At 44.9% G+C, this 26,201-nt stretch overlaps 1 protein-coding gene across 1 annotated transcript in view; it reads left to right on the top strand.

Moving 5' to 3' along the window:
• fhod1 (formin homology 2 domain containing 1) overlaps positions 1 to 26,201 on the top strand; it is a 46,499-nt gene that overhangs the window by 18,363 nt on the left and 1,935 nt on the right. The window contains 26 exon segments of the mRNA XM_051379672.1: positions 341 to 408; positions 547 to 652; positions 1,479 to 1,573; positions 1,955 to 2,066; positions 4,996 to 5,090; positions 5,312 to 5,455; positions 7,530 to 7,551; positions 7,681 to 7,945; positions 9,254 to 9,361; positions 10,360 to 10,452; positions 11,517 to 11,543; positions 12,964 to 13,014; positions 14,571 to 14,728; positions 15,728 to 15,778; positions 16,145 to 16,294; positions 16,711 to 16,880; positions 17,283 to 17,589; positions 17,592 to 17,869; positions 19,350 to 19,505; positions 19,592 to 19,774; positions 20,066 to 20,185; positions 20,706 to 20,867; positions 21,561 to 21,751; positions 21,860 to 22,052; positions 22,274 to 22,451; positions 25,219 to 25,395. Of these exon segments, the coding sequence (XP_051235632.1) occupies positions 341 to 408; positions 547 to 652; positions 1,479 to 1,573; positions 1,955 to 2,066; positions 4,996 to 5,090; positions 5,312 to 5,455; positions 7,530 to 7,551; positions 7,681 to 7,945; positions 9,254 to 9,361; positions 10,360 to 10,452; positions 11,517 to 11,543; positions 12,964 to 13,014; positions 14,571 to 14,728; positions 15,728 to 15,778; positions 16,145 to 16,294; positions 16,711 to 16,880; positions 17,283 to 17,589; positions 17,592 to 17,869; positions 19,350 to 19,505; positions 19,592 to 19,774; positions 20,066 to 20,185; positions 20,706 to 20,867; positions 21,561 to 21,751; positions 21,860 to 22,052; positions 22,274 to 22,451; positions 25,219 to 25,395 (3,660 nt within the window).

The raw sequence follows: 26,201 nt of genomic DNA, 5'->3' as shown, positions 1-26,201 counted from the left end.
GTTCACTTCCAGGTCCGAAGCAGTGTTAGTGGTGTTAGTGTTTGTGCAGGTCTGTGTGTAGTTTTGGTTGAGGAGTCTCTCTGCTGTATGAACTCGGTTCCACAGAAGGAACCGGGGTTCTGACCTCTGAGGGGAACAAACAGGAAGTGGAAGAAGCCTCTCATTGTTTAAAGTCTATTAACCCCCTGAATTCACTCTCCATGTACCCCCCACCCCCCCGCAGGCTGCCAGCAGTTCATCAGTTAGCTGCAGATGATGTCATCCTCCACCAACACACAGAAGCTATGACATCATTCAGCCTGCACACTGACTTCCTGTGTTTCTTCTTTGTGTGTTTCAGAGAAGCTGTATAACTCTCAGGGTCCGGAGCTCAGACGCTCTCTGTTCTCTCTCAAACAGCTGTTCCAGGTAAAAGTCCAGCGTCTTATGTACGGAGAGGAGAATCTTTTTATCCGTCACATTGGCAGAAATGAGCTTCCATAAACATTAAATCAGTCAGTGAAGAAGAGAGAGCAGGATGACACGTCCACTGTGTTCTGTGTGCAGGATGATAAAGACCTGGTTCCAGAGTTTGTGGCCTCTGAGGGTTTGACGTGTTTCATTAAAGTTGGAGCGGAGGCCGACCACAACTACCAGAACTACATCCTGAGAGGTGAGACGGGCTGCAGGCCGGAGCCGGTCTGTGGTCCTGAATCCTTCGTTATCACAGTGTTTCACCCTTAATGTTCACTGTCACCATCCGGCTGTTTCAGGCCCTGAACGCCCCCCGCTGACTCTCACGGGGCACTAACCCTAGCATATAGCATATAGCATATAGCATACCTGTCCTAGCCTCAGCTGCAGCGGGTTCCTCCTCGGGGCGGGTTCCACCTCGGGGCGGGTTCCTCCTCGGGGCGGGTTCCTCCTCGGGGCGGGTTCCACCTCGGGGCGGGTTCCTCCTCGGGGCGGGTTCTTCCTCGGGGCGGGTTCTTCCTCGGGGCGGGTTCCTCCTCGGGGCGGGTTCCTCCTCGGGGCGGGTTCCTCCTCGGGGCGGGTTCTTCCTCGGGGCGGGTTCTTCCTCGGGGCGGGTTCCTCCTCGGGGCGGGTTCTTCCTCGGGGCGGTTTCCTCCTCGGGCGGGTTCCTCCTCGGGGCGGGTTCTTCCTCGGGCGGGTTCTTCCTCGGGGCGGGTTCCTCCTCGGGCGGGTTCCTCCTCGGGGCGGGTTCCTCATTGGGGCCTGAGAGAGTGAATCCGACCTGAGGACTCAAACAGAGACTGATGGAAACTCTCCACCCCACAGAGCTGAGTCAGCACTGCAGATTATAGACTGCTCTGGAGCTGCTGGAGCCGTCTATGGAAACCTGCCTGTCTGCCTGCCCGTCTGTCTGTCTGTCTGTCTGTGTGCCTGTCTGCCTGCCTGTCTGTCTGTGTGTGTGTCTGTCTTTGTGTCTGTCTGTCTCTCTGTCTCTCTCTCTGTCTGACTCTCTGCCTGTCTGTCAGCTCTTAGTCAGATCATGCTGTTTGTGGACGGTATGAATGGAGTGATCGCCCACAGTGAGACGGTTCAGTGGCTCTACACGCTGACAGGAAGTCTGGTGAGTCCTCACAACCCCCCCTCCCCCCTCAGAAACCTGATCAATCAGGGTTGATCAGGGACAGACAGACTATATATTGATATCATATCATATAATGATGATAGGAAGCCTTCTTTAATATTGATCAGTGATCGATAGTATTACGATAGTAGTACATCTAATCAGATTATAGGATATTGATCCCTTTATTGAAAACCGGATGTTTGTTCTCTGATCTGAGCGAAATCAGAAATCAATAACTATCCCCGTCCTATGATCCAGTCCCACTGAGTGCAGGATGTTGAGGGTTAATGGAGTTTCCTGTGGAAGGAGTGGATGAGAGCAGTGATAGAGCGGTGGCACCACCTGCTGGACAAACACTGACCCTGTGTCTCTCTGCAGTCTCGTCTGGTGGTGAAAACTTCTCTGAAGCTGCTCATCGTCTTCGTGGAATATTCAGAGTCCAACAGTCCTCTGCTCATCAGCGCCGTCAACACAGTGGACGGGAAGAGAGGTACACACACACACACACACACACACACACACACAGAGAGAGAGAGAGACACACACAGAGAGAGACACACAGAGAGACACAGAGTATCTTGTACTGATGATCAGTACAAGATATACACGAAATTGAAAACTCTGGAGGCAGTGATAAAAAACAACCAAAACCCTCTAGATTACCCAGTAACAGAACAAGAATTAACAGAAGTCATCCAGTCCCAGTCGGCTTGTGGTATTGATGGAATCCTCAACGAAATGATCAAATACTCAGACCATAAAATCAGATTGGCTATACTGAAACTATTCAATTTTTATTTTATTTAACCTTTATTTAACCAGGAAAAGTCCCATTGAGTTACAGTAACTCTTCTCCCAGGGAGTCCTGGCCAGGACTGGCGGCAAAAAGTTTCTCTGTACATACACTATACGTGCTAGAACACAAACAAGGCATTACACTTAACTTAAGCTAATACAGACATACAACTTAAAGGGCACCTAGTTAAAAACAATTACATTGTTCTGTCAGAGTTGACTTTAAAAGGTTTTTAAAAGTATTGAAAGGTGGAAGTGATTCTAGATTTAGAGTGTTTTGAAATTCATTCAATACTATTCTGTCAACTGGAGCTTTTCCAGACATCTGGAACAAAGGTTTAATAACCCCAATTCATAAATCCAGAAATAAATATGATCCAAATAACTACAGAGGAATATGTGTCTCCAGTAACCTGGGAAAAATACTCTGCAACATCATTAATAAACGACTTGTCAACTTTCTTGATGACCACAATATTCTGCATAAATGACAAATTGGCTTCTTGCCAAATTGCCACACAACGGACCATATATTTACCCTCCAGACTTTAACTGATCAAGAATTAAAAATTAAGAAAAGAAAGGTATGACCTGACCACTTCAAAAAAGCCTGATTCCATCTGGCACGAGGGCCTTTTCTATAGGCTACTTGAAAGTGGCATTGGAGGAAAAACATATGATCTGATTAAGAACATGTATACAAAAAGTGAATGTGCCGTAAACATTGGAAACAAACAAACAGCGTTCTTCTCCCAGGGCCGGGGAGTGAGGCAGAGATGCAATCTCAGTCTAATTCTCTTCAATCTATATATCAATGAGTTAGTGAACCAACTAGAGCGTTCCACGGCACCTGGCCTCACCCTGAACGACACAGAGATCAGAGGTCTGCTGTATGCAGATGACTTAGTGTTGCTTTCACCTACTAAAGAAGGTTTGCAGCAGCACCTTAATCTCCTGCAGAGATTTTGTCAGACCTGGGCCCTGACAGTAAACACAGCAAAGACTAAGATAATGATCTTTCAGAAACAATACAGAAATCAGGTTACACACAATTTCTTTTTAGACACCACTAAATTACAACATACAAAAAACTACACTTACCTTGGCCTCAACATTACATACACAGGAAACCTCAACATGGCTGTGAAAGATCTGAGGGACAAAGCAAGGAGAGCTTTCTATGCAATAAAGAGAAACATTAAAATCTATATTCCAATCCAAATCTGGCTTAAAATTTTCCGATTTGTACTAGAACCAATAATTCTATATGGCAGCGAAATTTGGGGACCAAAACTAAATAATGAATTTGACAAATGGGACAAAACAACCATAGAATCTTTCCACAGCGAGTTCTGTAAGAGCATCCTGCAGGTGCAGAGAAAAACACCAAATAATCTGTGCAGAGCAGAGCTCGGCCAATACCCCCTCCTACTAAAAATACAGAAAAGATCAATTCAATTTTACAATCACTTAAAATCAGTTAACCCCCAGACATACCATCACAAAGCCCTAACATACCAGGAGCTGAAACCAGAGAAGAGTCCCCTCAGCCAGCTGGTCCTGAGGCTCTCTGCAGTAACATGTCCCCAACAGCCTCAGGACAGCAACACCAACTCAATCAGACCAAACCAAATTATCAACAAGCAAAAAGAAAAATATATTGAATACTGGAAAGAATCGACCAAAACACAAAGTAAATTACAATGTTATCTGACCCTAAAAAGAGGATTCACACTGGCAAATTACCTGATCACAATAAAATGTCTTAAACTAAGAACAATGTTGACAATGTACAGACTGAGTGAACACAGCCTGGCCATAGAAACGGGTCGCCACAGACAGAACTGGCTACCAGAAGAGGAGAGACTCTGCTCCCAGTGTGACAGAGGACAGGTAGAGACAGAGCTGCACTTTCTAACCTCATGCCCTAAATTCAAAACTTTAAGAGAAAAACAATTCGCAAACATTTCCCAAATATACCCCGAATTCAAATTATTATCAGACACACAGAAACTCCCCTATTTACTGGGAGAAATGCCCCAAAGTCAAATTATTGCAGCAAAATATGTCTCCTCATGCCACGAACTGAGGACAACCAGTGGAAACTCTGTAAATGTATAAAATAATTGATTGTTTTAGTTGTTTTTTTTGTTGTTGTTGCTTTTTAATACACACACACACACACACACACACGTTTACAGTTTTATCTATCTATTTTATTTTAATTTATATATTTAGTAATAGAGAGAGAGAGAGAGAGAGAGAGAGACACACAGACAGACAGACAGACAGACAGACAGACAGGCACACACAGACACACATGTTCTCATTAGAGGACTGAAAATGAATCAGATGTAAACATTAAAATATATCTATAATAATATAATATTGCTCATGGTGGTACTGTTGGGTCTCTGTAAATAATGTTATAAAGAGTTCGGTCTAGACCTGCTCTATTTGAAAAGTGTCCTGAGATAACTTCTGTTATGAATTGGCGCTATACAAATAAAATTGAATTGAATTGAATTGAAAAATAAACAGCAGGAGATAAAACTTGTGCAAACATCTATAATAATATATAATATATAATATGTGTGTGTGTGTGTGTGTGTGTGTGTGTGTAGGTGTGAAGCCGTGGAGTTATATGATGGAAGTCCTGGAGGAGAGAAACGGCTCCGACACAGAGCTCCTCATGTTCGCCATGACGCTCATCAACAAGGTAAACAGTCAGTAAGGTAAACAAACAGTAAGGTAAACAAACAGTCGGTGAGGTCAGACTTGAAATGTTGAGTAGCTTTGAAACTATTTTATTATTCATGTGCTCTCTGTCTGTCTCTCTGTCCCTCTGTCTCTCTGTCTCTCTCTCTGACTGTCTCTCTGTGTCTCTGTCTCTCTGTCTCTTTGTCTCTCTGGTTGGCTGTCTCTCTGTCTGTCTGTCAGACTCTAGCAGTGCTCCCTGACCAGGACTCGTTCTACGATGTGACAGACAGTCTGGAGCAGCTGGGGATGGAGACCATCATCCACAAACACATGAAGAACAAGGGGACAGAACCAGACCTCCGAGCACAGTTCACCATCTACGAGGTAACAACAACCTGAGGAAGTCACAGTATAAACAACAACAACCACAGTAACAACAACTACAGTAAAATACGACCACAGTAACAACAGCAACTACAGTAACAACAACTACAACAGTAACAGCAACAGTCACAGTATAAACAACAACCACAGTAACAACAACAACCACAGTAACAACAAACACAGTAACAACAAAAACAGTAACAACATCAACCACAGTAACAACCACAACCACAGTAACAACCATAACAACCACAGTAACAACCAAAGTAACAACAACAACCACAACAACAACAGTAACAACAACAACCACAGTAACAACCACAGTAACAACAACAACAACCACAGTAACAAACACAACCACAGTAACAACAACCACAACAACAATCACAGTAACAACCACAGTAGCAACAACCACAGTAACAACAACAACCACAGTAGCAACAACCACAGTAACAACAACAACCACAGTATCAACAACAACCATAGTAACAACAACAACCCAAGTAACAACAACAACCACAGTAACAACAACCACCACGGTAACAAACACAATCACAGTAACAACAACAACCACAGTAACAACCTCAACCACAGTAACAACAACAACCACAGTAACAAACACAACCACAGTAACAACAACTACAGTAACAAACACAACCACAGTAAAACACAACCACAGTAACAACAACAACTACAGTAACAACAACAACTACAGTAACAGCAACAGTCACAGTATAAACAACAACCACAGTAACAACAACAAACACAGTAACAACAACCTCAAACACAGTAACAACAACAACCACAGTAACAACAACAACCCAAGTAACAAACACAACCACAGTAGCAAACACAACCACAGTAGCAAACACAACCACAGTAACAACAACAACCACAGTAACAACAACAACCACAGTAACAACAACCACCACAGTAACAAACACAATCACAGTAACAACCACAGTAACAACAACAACCACAGTAACAACAACCACCACGGTAACAAAAACAATCAAAGTAACAACCACAGTAACAACAACAACCACAGTAACAACAACAACCACAGTAACAACCACAGTAACAACAACAACAACCAAAGTAACAAACACAACCACAGTAACAACAACCACAGTAACAACCACAGTAACAACAACAATCACAGTAACAACCACAGTAACAACAACTACAGTAACAACAACAATCACAGTAACAACCACAGTAGCAACAACCACAGTAACAACAACAACCACAGTAACAACAACAACCACAGTAACAACCTCAACCACAGTAACAACAACCACAGTAACAACCTCAACCACAGTAACAACAACCACAGTAACAAACTCAACCACAGTAACAACAACTACAGTAACAAACACAACCACAGTAAAACACAACCACAGTAACAACAACAACTACAGTAACAACAACAACTACAGTAACAGCAACAGTCACAGTATAAACAACAACCACAGTAACAACAACAACCACAGTAACAACAACAACAACAACAACAGTAACAACAAACACAGTAACAACAACCTCAAACACAGTAACAACAACCACAGTAACAACAGTAACAACAACAACAACCACAGTAACAACAACAACCACAGTAACAACAACCACAGTAACAAACACAACCACAGTAACAACAACAACCACCACAGTAACAAACACAATCACAGTAACAAACACAGTAACAACAACAACCACAGTAACAACCTTAACCACAGTAACAACCTCAACCACAGTAACAACAACAACCACAGTAACAACAACAACCACAGTAACAAACACAACCACAGTAACAACCACAGTCACAGTATAAACAACAACAACCACAGTAACAACAACAACCACAGTAACCACAGTAACCACAGTAACAACAACAACCACAGTAACAACAACAGCCACAGTAACAACAACAATAACCACAGCAACCACAGTAACAACAACCACAGTAACAACAACAACCACAATAACAAACACAATCACAGTAACAACCACAGTAACAACAACAACCACAGTAACAACAACAACAACCACAGTAACCACAGTCTCTGTGTTTCAGACAGCTCTGAAGAACGAGGACGGTGAGATAGACGATTCCTCCCTTCACCTCCGTAAAGAGAGAAGAAAGATGGCCGCCGGCGAGCAGGAGGGACGAAAGAGCCGCCGCTCGTCGAGCCAAAACCTCCCTGACCTCTTGTCCTCCTCCACAGGCTCCTCCCCCTCCGCCTCCCCCACACCCCCAGCCTTCCTCTCCCCCTCCACTGCCAACACCCCCTTATCCCCCACAATCTCTTCCGCCTCTTCCCACAGCCCCACGGCAGGGTTGGGCAGCAGGGCCTCATCCCCACTAACCTCTGACCCCGGCAGCGCCAACTCTAGTCCATCCGGATCCCAGCGAGGGTCTCCTCTGCCCCCCCACACAGCCCCCAATGGTACCACGACCACAGAGCAGGAAGCAAAGACACCGTCCAGCCCGTAAGTTCATCAAACCGTGTGTGTGTGTGTGTGTGTGTGTGTGTGTTGTGTGTGTGTGTGTGTACTGTGTGTGTACTGTGTGTGTACTGTGTGTGTGTGTGGGTGTACTGTGTGTGTGTGGGTGTACTGTGTGTGTACTGTGTGTGTGTGTGTGTGTACTGTGTGTGTGTGTGTGTGTGTGTGTGTGTGTGTGTGTGTGTGTGTGGGTGTGTACTCTGTGTGTGTGTGTACTCTGTGTGTACTCTGTGTGTACTCTGTGTGTACTCTGTGTGTGTGTGTGTGTACTCTGTGTGTACTCTGTGTGTTGTGTGTGTGTACTCTGTGTGTACTGTGTGTGTGTGTGTGTGTGTGTGTGTGTTGTGTGTGTGTGTGTGTGTGTGTGTGTGTGTACTCTGTGTGTGTACTCTGTGTGTGTACTGTGTGTACAGTGTGTGTGTACAGTGTGTGTACAGCGCTTTGCTGACACTCTGTCACAGTTACTGCCCCCCCCCGGGGTTATAGTAGAAGTAATGGGGCTGGTTGTTAGCTGCTCTCTGAGCTTTACCAAGTTTAGACTGAGGGGCTGAGCAGCAACGTGTTTTATTTGGAAACAGCTTTTCTGTGAGTTCAAGCAGCAGGAATGTTTGTCCTCGGTGGCACGTAAAGAACATTTCTGCTCATGTTTGGTCTCTGCAGGAACTCAGTGTCCACAGTTATTACAGCGCTCAGATCAATAATGTTACAGTCAGTTATTATTAATTGATTAGTTTATCAATTATTTATTTGGCCATTTATTGATTGTTTCACATAAACATAAACATAGTATGTTACATATAATATACAATCAATCAATAGATAGAGAGAATAATCTGTAGAGTTATCAATAATAAAAGTCATTGTTAGCTCTAATCACAGGACCAGAGTCTGTCTGTCTGTCTGTCTGTCTGTCTGTCTGTCTGTCTGTCTGTCTGTCTGTCTGTCTGGGATCTGGGATCTGGTTCTGATTCTGATTTCGGGTGACTTGGTGTCGGTTTAATCTCTCTCTCTCTCTCTCTCTCTCTCTCTATCTCTGTCTCTCTCTCTCTCTCTCTCTCTCTCTCTCTCTCTCTCTCTTTGTGTGCTGTGGTCTCTCTTTCTCTCTCTCTCTCTCTCACTTTCTCTCTCTCTCTCTCTCGCTTTCTCTCTCTCTCTCTCTCTCTCTCTTTGTGTGCTGTGGTCTCTCTCTCTCTCACTTTCTCTCTCTCGCTTTCTCTCTCTCTCTCTCTCTCTCTCGCTTTCTCTCTCTCTCTCTCTGTCTCTTTGTGTGCTGTGGTGTCTCTCAACCACTAGGAGTCGCTCTTTCCTGAGCCACCATATGTCTGCTCTGGGTCTGAGCAGGAAGTCGAGGCTCTTCTCCAAAACCAACTCCATCAGTGAGGAGCTGCCAGCCGCCGGCAGGTCTGTTAGCTGCTGCTGTTAGCTGCTGCTGTTAGCGCCCCCTGCAGGCCACAGTGGGCAGAGGATCTGTGATCTAGGGTTAGGTAGTATTATTGAATATCCATAATTAATAATACTTTATGTGTTATTCACACACATTAAAGGTTATATATATATATATAAGACACTGACCAAACCAATGGATGTTCAGTCATCATATTATATATACATATTATTATTATTATTATTATTATTATTATTATTATTATTATTATTATTATATACTGTTATTAACAATAATACTACCATCATATCATCAGTACTATGACCACTATCTTGCAACTACAACTTCTTTGCACCTTATCTACCTATTTATCTTTTTTATCTTTTTTACCTAAGTATTTTATTCTATTTATTGTATTTAAATGTACCTGGCTGCTATGACCCAATTTCTATCTATCTATCTATCTATCTATCTATCTATCTATCTATCTATCTATCTATCTATCTATCTATCTATCTATCTATCTATCTATCTATCTATCTATCTATGCTACTGCCCACCAGACTCCATTCATAAAAACACTAATTTTACCTTCAGATCATCGTAAGTTCATTCAAAGTGGACAGAAACAGAATCAAACTGATTAAACCGTCTCTGTTTCCAACAATCACCAACTCTGGTTTGGTGGAAATAAATCCTGCTGCGATACAACACAGGCAGAGGGAGAGAGACACACCATGTGACTGTGGATATAGCGAATATAATGTTTAATATCTCATATATAGAAGCTTTAACAGTGTCACATGTGTGTAATGTTGTGTACAACAGTGTGTGGGCGTGTAGTGTGTGTGTGTGTAACAGCAGAGACCTGCAGAGGAATGAACTGGCAGAAAATTATGTTTTAAAACCAGAGTCTGTCTCATCCTGGCGGCTCACTGACTGTGTGTGTGTGTGTGTGTGTGTGTGTGTGTGTGTGTGTGTGTGTGTGTGTGTGTGTGTGTGTGTGTGTGTGCAGCTCGCCCTCCTCAGACCTCTCTCACCAGGAGAAGTTGTCCCAGTTGAACCCGGAGCCGCCCGGCAACAAGACGGAGACTAAAACCAGTTTCAAGTAAGTGAAGCAGATGGACTGTACTGTACTGGGATGTACTGGACTGTACTGGACTGTACTGGTAACCATGGTAACGTAACATATTACTGTGTTTTTGATGTTTTGTAGGATGTACATTTCAACCTGGTTGTACTGGTCTCATGCAGTCGTTTATCTGACTGCTGTCCCTCTTGAGTTATTGATCTGGTTTAATTCTGTACTAAGAGACTGGAGCTGTTTCTGTCTGTGGGATCATTCAGTCGGGACTGTGGAGATGTCTGAAATCTTCCCTGGATCATCTTTATTATCTCTGAGATTATCTCTACATTATCTTTACATTATCTCTGAGATCATCTCTACATTATCTCTACATTATCTCTACATTATCTCTACATTATCTCTACTTTATCTCTACATCATCTCTACTTTATCTCTGAGATCATCTCTACTTTATCTCTACATCATCTCTACATTATCTCTACATTATCTCTACATTACTCTACATTATCTCTACTTTATCTCTACATCATCTCTACATTATCTCTACATCATCTCTACATTATCTCTACATTATCTCTGAGATCATCTCTACATCATCTCTACATTATCTCTGACATTATCTCTGACATTATCTCTGAGATTATCTCTGACATTATCTCTGAGATTATCTGTGAGATTATCTCTGAGATTATCTGTGAGATTATCTAACCAATTGATAAAAGACATTATCTCAGGACACTTTTCAAATAAAGCAGTTCTAGACCGTACTCCTTATAACATTATCTCTGGGTTATCTTTACATAATATGTGGTTAATTTCTGGATTGTCTCTGAGATTATCTTTAGATTATCTTTACATAATCTCTAGATAATATTTTAATTATATCTGGTTAATTTCTGAATCCTTTCTGGGTCTCTCAATCATTTCTTTATCATTCCTGGATCTTTTCCGTCTGTCTGTCTGTCTGTTAACTGTCTCTCTGTCTGTCTCTCTGTCTGTTAACTGTCTGTCTGCATTATATTGTTCTGTCTGTTGCTCTAATCTTTCTCTCTCTCTCTTTTCCATTTCCCTCGTTCCTCCCCCAGCTCTGGGGAGGATGACCAGCCTTTCTGGTGAGTACACGTCTCTCCTTCCTCCTCCTCTTCCTCCTCTTCCTCCTCCTCCTCTCCTTTTTATGCAATTGAGAGTGTGTCTGCTCTGAGCAGAGAGGATGATGGGAAACCTTGTTGCCATGGTAGTTTTTGGAGGCTTTCTGCCGTGTGTGCATCGTCCTGGTCTTATTGATCAGTGTATGGATCAGTGTAGACTGTGTGTGTGTGTGTGTGTGTGTGTGTGTGTGTGTGTGTCTCAGCTCTGTGTGTGTCTGTGTCTGTGTGTGTGTGTGTGTGTGTGTGTGTGTGTCTCAGCTCTGTGTGTGTGTGTGTGTGTGTGTGTGTCTCAGCTCTGTGTGTTGTGTGTGTGTGTGTGTGTGTGTGTGTGTGTGTGTGTGTGCGTGTGTGTGTGTGTGTCTCAGCTCTGTGTGTGTGTGTCTGTGTGTGTGTGTCTCAGTCTTTGTGTGTGTGTGTGTGTGTGTGTGTGTCTCAGCTCTGTGTGTGTGTGTGTGTGTGTGTGTGTGTGTGTGTGTGTGTGTGTGTGTGTGTGTGTCTCAGCTCTGTGTGTGTCTGTGTCTGTGTGTGTGTGTGTGTGTGTGTGTGTGTGTGTCTCAGCTCTGTGTGTGTGTGTGTGTGTGTGTGTGTGTCTCAGCTCTGTGTGTGTGTGTGTGGGGGTGTGTGTGTGTGTGTGTGTGTGTGTGTGTGCGTGTGTGTGTGTGTGTCTCAGCTCTGTGTGTGTGTGTGTGTGTGTGTGTGTGTGTCTCAGCTCTGTGTGTGTGTGTGTGTGTGTGTGTGTGTGTCTCAGCTCTGTGTGTGTGGGTGTGTGTGTGTGTCTCAGCTCTGTGTGTGTGTGTGTGTGTGTGTGTGTGTGTGTGTGTCTCAGCCCTATGTGTGTCTGTGTGTGTGTGTGTGTGTGTGTGTGTGTCTCAGCTCTGTGTGCGTGGGTGTGTGTGTGTGTCTCAGCTCTTGTGTGTGTGTGTGTGTGTGTGTGTGTGTCTCAGCTCTGTGTGTGTGTGTGTGTGTGTGTGTGTGTGTGTGTGTCTCAGCTCTGTGTGTGTGTGTTTGTGTGTGTGTGTGTGTCTCAGCTCGTGTGTGTGTGTGTGTGTGTGTGTGTGTGTGTGTGTGTGTCTCAGCTCTGTGTGTGTGTGTGTGTGTGTGTCTCAGCTCTGTGTGTGTGTGTGTGTGTGTGTGTGTGTCTCAGCTGTGTGTGTGTGTGTGTGTGTGTGTGTGTGTGTGTGTGTGTGTGTGTGTGTGTGTGTGTGTGTGTGTGTGTCTCAGCTCTGTGTGTGTGTGTGTGTGTGTGTCTCAGCTCTGTGTGTGTGTGTGTCTCAGCTCTGTGTGTGTGTGTGTGTGTGTGTGTGTGTGTGTGTGTGTCTCAGCTCTGTGTGTGTGTGTGTGTGTGTGTGTGTGTGTGTCTCAGCTCTGTGTTGTGTCTCTGCAGCTCAGACGACTGTAATGTAAATCCAGACAAGCCGGTTCTGAGGAGGTTTGCGTAAGTACTGCTGTGGCCCCACTGCATGTTGCTGCAATGCTGGGAGCTGGAGGGGGGACAGCCCGGGCTCTGCTGGGACCTCGCTCTGTGTGTGTGTGTGTGTGTGTGTGTGTGTGTGTGTGTGTGTGTGTGTGTGTGTGTGTGTGATTGGTGTTGAACATTTAAACTCAATCAAACTGCTGATCAGTAAATGAAAGCTTCACTTCCTGGTCTGGTCTCAGCACAGAAAACCTCTTTTGTGCTGTTGCTTTCTCCTCTCTGTCTCTGCCTCCTGGTCCTGGACCTGGACCTGGGTGTGTTGTCCTCCTGAGGTTCAGATCAGAACAATAGAAACTCATAAACTGCTGCAGGACTTTATAGCTGTGTAATTTTTGGGGAACTGCTGCAGTAAACACAGACAGCTGATTACAGAGCTGAGACTCCCTCAGACCTGGACCAGGTCCACCTCCAAAACTACATTGCTGGACTCAACTGTACTGTGGCTGTGAGGTTACTGTAGTACATTTACTCTAGTTCTCCTCTTAACTACAGTTGTGAGTGACTTTATTTCTCATTTAATTCTACTTTAATGGTGGAGTCTAATCGCTGGTGTTAATCTGCCTGGAGCTGGTTTGGTTTTGGGTTCCCGCTGGTTTGAAGTGATTTTAAGGTTTGTGTTTGACTGCGTTCGCTTTCACATGCTGTCCACAAAACTGAGCCTCCCCAAGCCCCGCCCCTTTCTGCTCTGTGCTCCAATCACAGTTGAGCCTCGGTCAGACCTCAGTCAACTTCCTCCTTTCCTGTACTTAGATATGCTATGTGCTAAACTAATCTGTGTTAACCCTTAGGTCCTCATCTGGCATTTTTCTACATTCTTTTAAAACATTTTTTATAACCTAACATAACACACTACTTTTCTTCAAAATGAAATGCTGACATTAGAGAATGTATGGTTATATACTGTAACAGTGAGATTAAAACGAGTGGTTTTAATGGAAGTCAATGAGGCATTTTTAGCCACGAAGGTGTCCAGAGGGAGTATCTGGCTCTACATAAAAAATACTAATGCAATCAAATCAATTTTGTTGCTAATCTTTGAAATATCCAAGACTCTAATCACCACCAAAGCCCCACCCCCCTTTATATGGGAAATAATTCATCTTTTGTGTTCTTTTGTAATGAAGCTAAAAGCTAGCTAGAACTGTTGACTGAGGCTTGCTCCACTGTGATTGGAGCACAGAGTAGAAAGGGGCGGGACCCAGTTCAGTTAAAAGTCTGCTGGTCTCAGAAATAAGAGAAACACATTAGAGCCCCGAACCCCAATCTCAGACGATTTTGTCTTTTCAATAATCGAATCATCATAAATTACAATCAGTCAATCAATACATTAATCAATCAATCGGTCAATCAATACATTAATCAATCAATCAGTCAGTCAATACATTAATCAATCAATCAGTCAATCGGGGGTTGCAGTGCTCAGATAGATGCATCCAGCGTTTTACAGCTTACAGCAGCATGTGAAAGCGTCTGACCCAGACATGTTGGTTCCAGCTCACCTGCCTTCCTCCCTGCAGAGACACCTTCCTGCGCAGCCTGGCAGCCACGCAGTGGGAAAAGAAGAGAAGAAGTAAAAACCTCAGCCAGGCCAGGCTGTCCTCATCTGATGATGTCGTAACCCCGAGCCTGCAGCCTGCGGAGGAGGGCAGCGGCGTCTGGGACGAAGAGCCGACAGGTGAGAGGAAGTGAAACCATGTTCAGATCAATGGATCAATATATGGATGTATGTGGATCAATATATTGATGTATATGGATCAATCTATGCAGATCAATATATGGATGTATGCTGATCAATATGTGGATATATGGATGTATGTGGATCAATCTATGCTGATCAATATATGGATGTATGCGGATCAATATATGGATGTATGCGGATCAATATATTGATGTATGCGGATCAATATATGGATGTATGCTGATCAATATATGGATGTATGCTGATCAATATATGGATGTATGCGGATCAATATATGGATGTATGCTGATCAATATATGGATGTATGCGGATCAATATATGGATGTATGCGGATCAATATATGGATGTATGCGGATCAATATATGGATGTATGCTGATCAATATATGGATGTATGCGGATCAATATATGGATGTATGCTGATCAATATATGGATGTATGCTGATCAATATATGGATGTATGCTGATCAATATATGGATGTATGCGGATCAATATGTGGATGTATGCTGATCAATATGTGGATGTATGCTGATCAATATATGGATGTATGCGGATCAATATATGGATGTATGCTGATCAATATATGCTGATCAATATATGGATGTATGCGGATCAATATATGGATGTATGCTGATCAATATATGCTGATCAATATATGGATGTATGCTGATCAATATATGGATGTATGCTGATCAATATATGGATGTATGCTGATCAATATATGCTGATCAATATATGGATGTATGCGGATCAATATATGGATGTATGCTGATCAATATATGCTGATCAATATATGGATGTATGCGGATCAATATATGGATGTATGCTGATCAATATATGGATGTATGCGGATCAATATATGGATGTATGCGGATCAATATATGGATGTATGCGGATCAATATATGGATGTATGCTGATCAATATATGGATCAATATTTATCCAGCTGGCTCATATCGTCTGTCTCTCGTCTGCAGTCTCGTCCTCCAGCAGCACAAACGGATCCTCAGACTCTCCGACTGACCCCGGTAAGAGACTCCACTTCCCACAATGCACTGCTGCTGTCTGCTCAGGAGTGAATGAGCTCAGTGGTGGTGGTCTGCCACCTGCTGGAGAACAGCTGTTACTGCAGTTATTCTTTCATGCAGCAGTAAGGTGATCCAGTGACTCATCTGTTTATTGAATTAATAATAATTATTATTAATGAATTAAACTGAATAAGTTTACTGATCAATATATTCTAATTAATTAATACTAATGTTTATAGTACAGCATTTTGAGCTGTGTGTCTGTGGTTGAATACACATCAATGACGTCTGTCTGTCTGTCTCTCTGTCTCTCTGCCTGTCTGTCTCTCTGCCTGTCTGCCTCTCTGCCTGTCTGCCTGTCTGCAGCCCCTCTACCGAGGCAGTGCAGCACTCTGTCCAATGACAAGAAGTTTCTGTTGGACATGCTCTACTCTAAGACCTCCAGCACAGCGCCGCTGAGCCCGACGGTCGCCGCTGCTCCAAACACCACCGAGGAAGAAAGCAGCTTCCTGCCCAGTGAGAGCTGATACTGTCTATAATCAATCACTAGATCAATCAATACATCTTTATTTTTACAGTCATGTGTATGTATATGTGTATATATATATATATATATATATATATATATATATATATATTACAATAAATTATATTATATTATATTATATATTATATTATATTATTTATATATTATATTATATTTTATTACAATAAATTATATTATATTTTATTACAATAAATTATATTATATATTATATTATATTATTTATATATTATATTATATTATATTATATTTTATTACAATAAATTATATTATATTTTATATTATATTATTTATATATTATATTAAATGATATTATATTGCAATGTAATATATAAATATTTTAATGGTATTATAACATAGGTAGAGTGAGATCTCTCTGTTTCCTCAGGTGGAGATCTTGGTGGTCGGGGTCGTGTGTTGGAGCGTCTGTCCAGCTTCAGAGCGCGCTCAGTAGAGTCCTCCGGCCCCAGTGAGAGCAGCGCCTCCCGCAGGGCGGAGCTAGAGGGGCTGGAAGGCTCCGCCCAGGCAGCGCTGGCACGACTGGCCGAGGAACAACAGGTCTGAATGTTTTTATGTTTCAGTGGAAGATTATTAGTTCATAGAGGAGGGACACAGTCCCAGGCCCCGCCCACTACCACTGCCCCGCCCACAGTCCCAGGCCCCGCCCACAGCCCCTGGCCCGTAAAATAAGAATACTGTATTGCTTTTTATCTATTAGGAGCAGAACTCCTGTTATTAGAAGGTAGGTCAGCTCAGTTTATTGATCCACTCTGTCACACCAAACTCCATTCAAAAAACGGCTGTTTTAAGGAAGTAAAACCTTTATTTCCACCATCAGTGAGACTCTGATTGTCTTCAGTAACATCGCAGCAGCTTTTAGGTTCCACTGAGCTGTGATTGGACGCTGGCTGTGTGGGGGCGGGGTTTATAAAGTGATGTGTTTGTATTGTTCGCCACCAGAACCGCCACCTCCGGCAGCAGAGCAGCATCGACGTGGAGAGCCACGCCCGCCGGCTGGAGACCACCCAGATGACCCCGCTGGGCCCCGGGGGCCCCGCTGACGCCTGGGAGCAGCTTCAGCCGAGCGCCGCCGCCCTCCGCATCAAAGACCTGGACTTCTCTGACCTGCTGGACGAGGAGGACATCGACGTGTTGGACATGGACACCTTCGACTCCACCTCCTCCTCCTCCTCCTGCCTCGGCCTCCCTCCCCCTCCACCTCCTCCTCCCCCGGGTCTGGTTGGTGCTCCTCCTCCTCCCCCTCCTCCTCCCCCCCTCCTCCACCAGGAGGTCTAGCCCCTCCCCCACCTCCTCCCCCTCCTCCAGGTGCTCCTCCTCCTCCTCCCTCAGCGGCGGCGACGTCCTCTCAGAAGCAGAAGAAGAAGACGGTGAAGTTGTTCTGGAAGGAGCTGAAGCAGGCCGACGGGCCGCACAAGTGCCGATTTGGTCGGGGGACGGTGTGGGCGTCTCTGGACAAGGTGGCGGTGGACACCTCCCGACTTGAACACCTGTTTGAGTCCAAAGCCAAGGACCTGCCTGTTGCCAAGGTAACCAGTCTTAGCCCGGAGGAACAGATGCATTGTGGGAGGCGCTGTTTGAATGTGTCTCAGGAATAAGGAAGGTATTTAAAGTCCTGCTGGCGCCACCCAGAGGCCAAATGATCAGCCGACGTCTGTGCCCCAGAGTCCGTCTGTCAGCCTTTCAGCTCACATATATCAGACATCAGCTGTCTGTTTGTCTCCAGCAGTAAATATATTCATTATTATTATATCATCAATGTATTCAGATAGAAGTTTATTTCTATAACGCCAATAAATAATCTATAAATAAAAGGCAACAACAATCTGTCAGAACAATATTAAATAAAAGATCAATAAACTAAAACACACTGTTAATATTAATATTAATATGCTAAGGTTGTTAAACAGCAGGTGGCAGTGTGGGCACATTCAGCAGGATGTGATGTACAATATAAATATAATATAGATGTGTGCACTGCTGGATCACACTGTAGACCTTAGTACTGGACCAGGATCACTGAGTCCTGAAGGGAGGTTAAACCACTGGTTCCCAACCCCCGCTAGGGGTCGCCCAAGCTCCATATACAGAGTAGGTCTGAACCTCACTGTCTCATTCATTTCAGTTCTTTTTAAACTCTAACTAAAAAATAAATCAAATAAGTGATTACATTGAGAATTTTAAGTAAAAGAACATTGTTGTTCAAGTAGCTTCAGTAACTTTAAGTGACAGTGACTTAATCAATAATAAATCAATAAAATCAATAATGTTTGAGTTTGTGTTACTACAGTTTCAAGTTTAACAGAGTTAAAATAACTAATTGCATTAAGGTGTGTTATTGAAATTCTAAACTCTGATGACCTGAACAAACTGTATATAACATAATATGTATAATAAACATAATACAGACAGAGGATGGTATAAAAGGTGCTTTTACACAACCTTCCTGCAGTTACTGAGTTCACTGTTTGTGTTTATTGTGCAGTTTATCAGCTGTGTGTGTGAATATAATCAATTTACAGTTGTATGAACTTTAAACTGCACAAACCACTCTGATTGTGAAAGTACATTTAGAAGTAATAGAGAGTAGAATTAGTAGAATTTGACACTGCAGAGCTGTGCTGTGACAGCCTGACAGCAGCACCTGCAGACGCTGCTCAGGGCTCAGAAAACTACTGAGACAAACTGTACAATTACTAATTTAATAAACTTACAATTAATATTCTGGAGAAAATGTGCTGGAACTGAGGACGTTGTCTGGTTTCTATCAGGGAACATTAATAATTATACATTATTGATCATTAATAATAGATCTGTGCCCTGGGCTTGGTTTGACAGGCTGTTTTCATACGTGTACCACAGACTCAGGGTTATTGATCTTGTCAGACATTTTTATTTTATATATATATATATATATATATATATATATATATATATATATATATATATATATATATATATTCTGTGTATTTAATCTTATTTTGATTGATTATTGATGGGATGTCTCAGAAAGGACCTGAGACTAAGAAGTCTGAGATTCTGGTTCTGGACCCAAAGAGAAGCAACGCCATCAACATTGGTATGACCGTCCTGCCGGCCGTCCATGTCATCAAGACCGCCATCCTCAACTTCGACGAGTTTGCCATTAGCAAGGAGGGGATCGAGGTAAAGACCACTTCCTGTCAGCAGAGGGCGCCGTGCCGAGGTTTAGAGTCCAGGTTAACTAACTGTTACCCGTCTGTCCCGAGCAGAAGATCCTGACCATGACGCCCACAGAGGAGGAGAAGCAGAAGATCCAGGAGGCTCAGCTGGCCAATCCTGACGTTCCTCTGGGCACGGCGGAGCAGTTCCTCTTCAGCCTGGCCTCCATCAGCGCCCTGACCCCCCGCCTGCAGCTCTGGGCCTTTAAACTCAACTACGAGGCCCTGGAGAAGGTAACATACTGCAAACTACAAACAAACTACAAAGACTAAAGGACTTCCTGTGAGGCTGCACTGTACGGAGGACCGAAGCTGCCCAGATCAAAAATAGATACTCAGTAAATAAATGAATTCAAATCTGAAGAAAAGTCAACATTAATTAATTTATGTGACATAAATTGATATTTATATTTTAATTAAGTTTTGTATTTATTTATTATTTTATTTGTTTTACCTTCCTTCCTGTTTCCTTGAGAAGGGAAACATCTGAGCAGGTTCACACTGTGACTGTGTCGCCCCCTGCAGGAGATAGCGGAGCCGCTGTTTGACCTGAAGCTGGGCATGGAGCAGCTGGCCTCCAATCAGACCTTCAGGAGAACCCTGGCCACGCTGCTCGCCATCGGAAACTTCCTCAACAGCTCCAACGTGAGAACCAAAACACTGAATCGTCTGTTTCCATCACCAATGAGGGTTGAAGTACAGAAACAGTGACACTGATAATTATTAACAGCAGTCTATGACTCTGGCTCTGTGGTGGAGAAACGGAAGCCTGCAGGTTTTGTTCTTCCTTCACATTAATGATATTTGATTTTTATTCAAACTACACAAACTGCTCTGACTGTAAGACACTGCAGAGCTTCAGGAGCTGCTGATTAAACATTATATTTCTCACTCACTCTTTTAGTTTTCTTACCTGAATGTGAATGAAAAGACTCCTGTTGTCTCACATTTCATTTATTTATTGTTACGATCAGAGATAAATTTATCAGAATGATCCACAGCAGCTGGTTCAGTGACTGAAGTTCAGATAAATGTGTTGTTGGTTCAAACACAGATTAGAGATAACGGACAGACTGAACTCCATCTTCTGTTTCCACTGCAGCTTTAATCAGATACTGTGTGTGTGTGTGTGTGTGTGTGTGTGTGTGTGTTACTGTGTATCCAGGCTAAGGGATTTGAGCTGGGTTACCTGGAGAAGGTGGTGGAGGTGAAGGACACAGTTCACCGTCAGTCTCTGTTACATCACACCTGCAACCTGGTGGTGGAAAATTACCCAGAATCCTCAGACGTCTACTCCGAGATCCCCGCCATCACCCGTTCTGCCAAAGTACGACTCTACCCTGTCTGCTCTCTACTGTACTCTACCCTGTCTGCTCTCTACTGTACTCTACCCTGTCTGCTCTCCATTGTACTCTACCCTGTCTGCTCTCCATTGTACTCTACCCTGTCTGCTCTCCATTGTACTCTACCCTGTCTGCTCTCTACTGTACTCTACCCTGTCTGCTCTCCATTGTACTCTACCCTGTCTGCTCTCTACTGTACTCTACCCTGTCTGCTCTCTACCGTACTCTACCCTGTCTGCTCTCCATCGTACTCTACCCTGTCTGCTCTCTACCGTAATCTACCCTGTCTGCTCTCCATTGTACTCTACCCTGTCTGCTCTCTACTGTACTCTACCCTGTCTGCTCTCTACTGTACTCTACCCTGTCTGCTCTCTACTGTACTCTACCCTGTCTGCTCTCTACTGTACTCTACCCTGTCTGCTCTCTACCGTAATCTACCCTGTCTGCTCTCTACCGTAATCTACCCTGTCTGCTCTCTACCGTAATCTACCCTGTCTGCTCTCTACTGTACTCTACCCTGTCTGCTCTCTACCGTAATCTACCCTGTCTGCTCTCTATCGTACTCTACCCCCGCTGCCCTCTACCCTGTCTGCTTTCTACCGTACTCTACCCTCTCTCCCACTGCTCTGCTGTGAAGGCAGCAGGTGTTGACCAAGTGAGTCTTTGTTTTTCTCCAGGTGGACTTTGAGCTGCTGTCAGAGAACCTGGTCCAGCTGGAGAGACGCTGCAAAGCATCATGGGACAACCTGAAGGTGGTGGCCAAACACGAGACCAAAGCGGTCCTGAAGAACAAGATGACAGACTTCCTGAAGGACTGTACGCAGAGGATCATCATCCTGAAGGTGGTCCACAGGAGGGTCATCAACAGGTCAGAGGTCACACAGATACACAAACATAGATACACACAGATACACATTACCTGCATATTGACCTCCTCCTCCTCCTCCTCCTCCTCCTCCTCCTCCTCCTCCTGCAGGTTCCACTCCTTCCTGCTGTTCCTGGGTCAGCCGTCCTCGTCGGTTCGGGACATTAAAGTCACCAGTTTCTGTCGGATCATCAGTGAGTTCTCTCTCGAGTATCGGACCACCAGAGAGCGAGTCCTCACCCTCAAACGCAAACGAGCCGCTCACAGAGAGAGAACCAAGACCAGAGGCAAGATGATCACCGAGGTAAACCTCCTCCTGCTCCTCCGGGTGGGGGGTCAGAGGCCACCAGCAGGACCAACGTCTGATGCTGAAACTTAATAATTATAAATCAATCAGAACGGACTGTGATTTGTTGAATATTCAAATGAAACATTAAATCTGTAAATAAAGTTGTTCAATGTGAAACTCCTTTAAAACCTCATCTGACTGAAGACATTCGAATATCTTTTCTTCCTCTTCCTCAGACGGAGAAGTTTTCGGGGGCGGTGCCTCACCAGGACAGCTCCGCCCCCATCTCCATGGCGGCGGAGGCGGAGCCAGGTCAGGAGGAGGAGCATGAGAACATGAAGAACTTGCTGATCAGCAGCAGCGACAGCCTGAGCAGCGAGCAGAGAGGACTGAGACGCTCCAGAGCCGTCCGCAGTAAGACTCTTCTGAGCACGCTCAGTTCGCCTCACTCACTCTAATGATGACCTTTCACCCCAGGTTGCCCAGGAAACGGTCCTCACTCTGATACAAAGATTTAAAATCACAAACTTTATGTATATTTTGTTCAGAAACATGAAAAGTAAAATACCATCAGCTGGGTGAAAATGTCCCAGACGTGATGTTCATTGTTCAGAAAGGTTCCTGTGGATGCTGAGTCCAGTGAGTCCAGTGAGACCCTGAGACCAGTGAGACCCTGAGACCAGTGAGACCCTGAGACCAGTGAGTCCAGTGAGACCAGTGAGTCCAGTGAGACCAGTGAGACCAGTGAGTCCAGTGAGACCCTGTGACCAGTGAGACCAGTGAGACCCTGAGACCAGTGAGTCCAGTGAGAGCCTGTGACCAGTGAGTCCAGTGAGACCTTCAGTCCAGTGAGACCCTGAGTCCAGTGAGACCCTGTGACCAGTGAGACCCTGAGACCAGTGAGAGCCTGAGACCAGTGAGTCCAGTGAGTCCAGTCAGACCAGTGAGTCCAGTGAGACCCTGTGACCAGTGAGTCCAGTGAGACCCTGTGACCAGTGAGACCAGTGAGTCCAGTGAGACCCTGAGACCAGTGAGACCCTGAGACCAGTGAGTCCAGTGAGTCCAGTGAGACCCTGAGACCAGTGAGTCCAGTGAGACCCTGAGACCAGTGAGACCCTGAGACCAGTGAGACCCTGAGACCAGTGAGTCCAGTGAGACCAGTGAGACCCTGAGACCCGTGAGTCCAGTGAGACCCTGAGACCAGTGAGTCCAGTGAGACCCTGAGACCAGTGAGACCCTGAGACCAGTGAGTCCAGTGAGACCCTGAGTCCAGTGAGTCCAGTGAGACCCTGAGACCAGTGAGACCCTGAGACCAGTGAGACCCTGAGACCAGTGAGTCCAGTGAGACCAGTGAGTCCAGTGAGACCCTGAGACCAGTGAGACCAGTGAGTCCCTGAGTCCAGTGAGTCCAGTGAGACCCTGAGACCAGTGAGACCCTGAGACCAGTGAGACCCTGAGACCAGTGAGTCCAGTGAGACCCTGAGACCAGTGAGTCCAGTGAGACCCTGAGACCAGTGAGACCAGTGAGACCAGTGAGTCCAGTGAGACCAGTGAGTCCAGTGAGACCCTGTGACCAGTGAGACCAGTGAGACCCTGAGACCAGTGAGTCCAGTGAGAGCCTGTGACCAGTGAGTCCAGTGAGACCTTCAGTCCAGTGAGACCCTGAGTCCAGTGAGACCCTGTGACCAGTGAGACCCTGAGACCAGTGAGAGCCTGAGACCAGTGAGTCCAGTGAGTCCAGTCAGACCAGTGAGTCCAGTGAGACCCTGTGACCAGTGAGTCCAGTGAGACCCTGAGACCAGTGAGTCCAGTGAGACACCCTGTGACCAGTGAGTCCAGTGAGACCCTGAGACCAGTGAGTCCAGTGAGTCCAGTGAGACCCTGTGACCAGTGAGTCCAGTGAGACCCTGTGACCAGTGAGACCAGTGAGACCCTGTGACCAGTGAGACCAGTGAGACCCTGAGACCAGTGAGTCCAGTGAGACCTTCAGTCCAGTGAGACCCTGTGACCAGTGAGTCCACTTCACCCAGATTCAGACCCTCTGTGGTTCATAATGGTCCTGAACTCTGTGCGAGCTCAATATGAACCGTACTTTTTGTCTGAGGCTGAACAGTGAAACCATTCTCCAGGTAGCAGCACCCACAGGGACGTCTGTCCAACGACAGGCTGTCTGTGTGAAAACAGGGTCGTTGTTGTCGTTGTTGTTGTTGTTGTTGTTGTTGTTGTTGTGTTACTGTGATTGACATGCTGGAACCTGAAGCCGATGTCTGTACGATGTGTTTCTGTCACTTCCTGGTTCACATTCACTGCTTCCTGCATCGGATCTCATGTCTCACCTGAAACACCTGTACGGCTGTTACCTGTCTGCACACCTGAGGACAGACAGACAGGCAGGCAGAGACAGACAGACAGACAGACAGACAGACAGACAGAGAGACAGGCAGGCAGGCAGAGAGACAGGCAGACAGACAGGCAGGCAGGCAGGCAGGCAGACAGACAGACAGGCAGGCAGAGAGACAGGCAGATAGGCAGGCAGACAGGCAGGCAGGCAGACAGGCAGACAGGCAGACAGACAGGCAGGCAGACAGACAGGCAGGCAGGCAGAGAGACAGACAGACAAACAGACAGGCAGGCAGAGAGACAGACAGGCAGACAGGCAGAGAGACAGGCAGACAGACAGACAGGCAGGCAGACAGACAGACAGGCAGAGAGACAGACAGACAGGCAGAGAGGCAGACAGACAGACAGACAGGCAGAGAGACAGACAGACAGGCTGGCAGACAGACAGACAGACAGACAGACAGGCTGGCAGACAGACAGACAGACAGACAGACAGACAGACAGACAGACAGGCTGGCAGACAGACAGGCAGACAGACAGACAGACAGACAGACAGGCAGGCAGACAGACAGACAGACAGACAGACAGACAGACAGGCTGGCAGACAGACAGACAGACAGACAGACAGACAGACAGACAGACAGGCAGGCAGGCAGACAGACAGGCAGGCAGACAGACAGACAGACAGACAGACAGACAGACAGACAGACAGGGTTGCTGGAGTGTAAAGTGGTCCAGAGGTGGTTTGAAACACAGCATATTGTAGACCTGAATCCTGTGTGTGGTTGACATCCTGGATCTGGTTCAGGCTCTGACCCCGGCTCTGGTTCTGGTCCCTCAGGTCTGGGCAGGGTGAGTCCGTCTCAGATGTCTGTAGCCAGAGAAGACGGGACCGGTTCCCAGGATGACGCCACCGACGAGATCATGGACAGACTGGTCAAATCCGTCACCCAGAATCCCTCAGACAGACCGTCCAGCCCCAAGACCCGCAAACGGTCCCGACTGAACAGGAAGTCACGTGAGTACCCGAGGACGCTGGTCCAGAATTTAATCTTTTGACCGATTCATTGTGACCCTGAAGACAGATCAGTCTGTTCCCTCTCAGGAAGTTTTCACTTCCTGTTTCCTGCTGAGCTTCATATCAGATCTGAACCTGGTTCTTGTTGGGTTCAGTCTGGTCTGGACTCTGTTGAGACACAAACAGCAGCTCTGTGTCCAAAACAGCTCCATATCAGTAAATCCTGTGGCAGCAGATAATCCGTCCTCCGGCTGCAGTCTGGAGGACGCTCTGGTCCTCTGGGACCGTTAGTGAGACCGGCAGCATAATAATAATAATAATAATAAGAATAATAATAATAATAATAATAAGAAGAAGAAGAAGAATAATAAGAAGAAGAATAATAATAAGAATAAGAATAATAAGAATAATAATAATAAGAATAATAAAGAAGAAGAAGAAGAAGAAGAAGAAGAATAATAATAATAATAATAATAATAATAATAATAATAATAATAATAAGAAGAAGAAGAAGAAGAAGAAGAAGAAGAAGAAGAAGAAGAAGAATAATAAGAATAAGAATAATAAGAATAATAAAGAATAAGATAGCCATCACTAATGAGATCAGAACAATAATACTTATATAATATGAGATGGTCCTGAACCAGCAGAGTCCTGCACCCAGAGCTAAGGTGATCAATAAAATCTTACAATCAATTCTAAAACCGATCTGAGGACTGAAACAGGACTGATGGATCCTGCTTCCTCACCAGAGTCAGGAAACTGGGTTCAGATCTATTCACGTAAAACTGTTGAAGAGGAACTGT

This window comes from Dicentrarchus labrax, unplaced genomic scaffold, assembly GCF_905237075.1.
Source record: "Dicentrarchus labrax unplaced genomic scaffold, dlabrax2021, whole genome shotgun sequence".
NCBI classification, from domain to species: Eukaryota; Metazoa; Chordata; class Actinopteri; family Moronidae; genus Dicentrarchus; species Dicentrarchus labrax.
The sequence above is the reverse complement of the archived record's forward strand: the minus strand, read 5'-3'. Positions and strand labels throughout refer to the sequence as shown.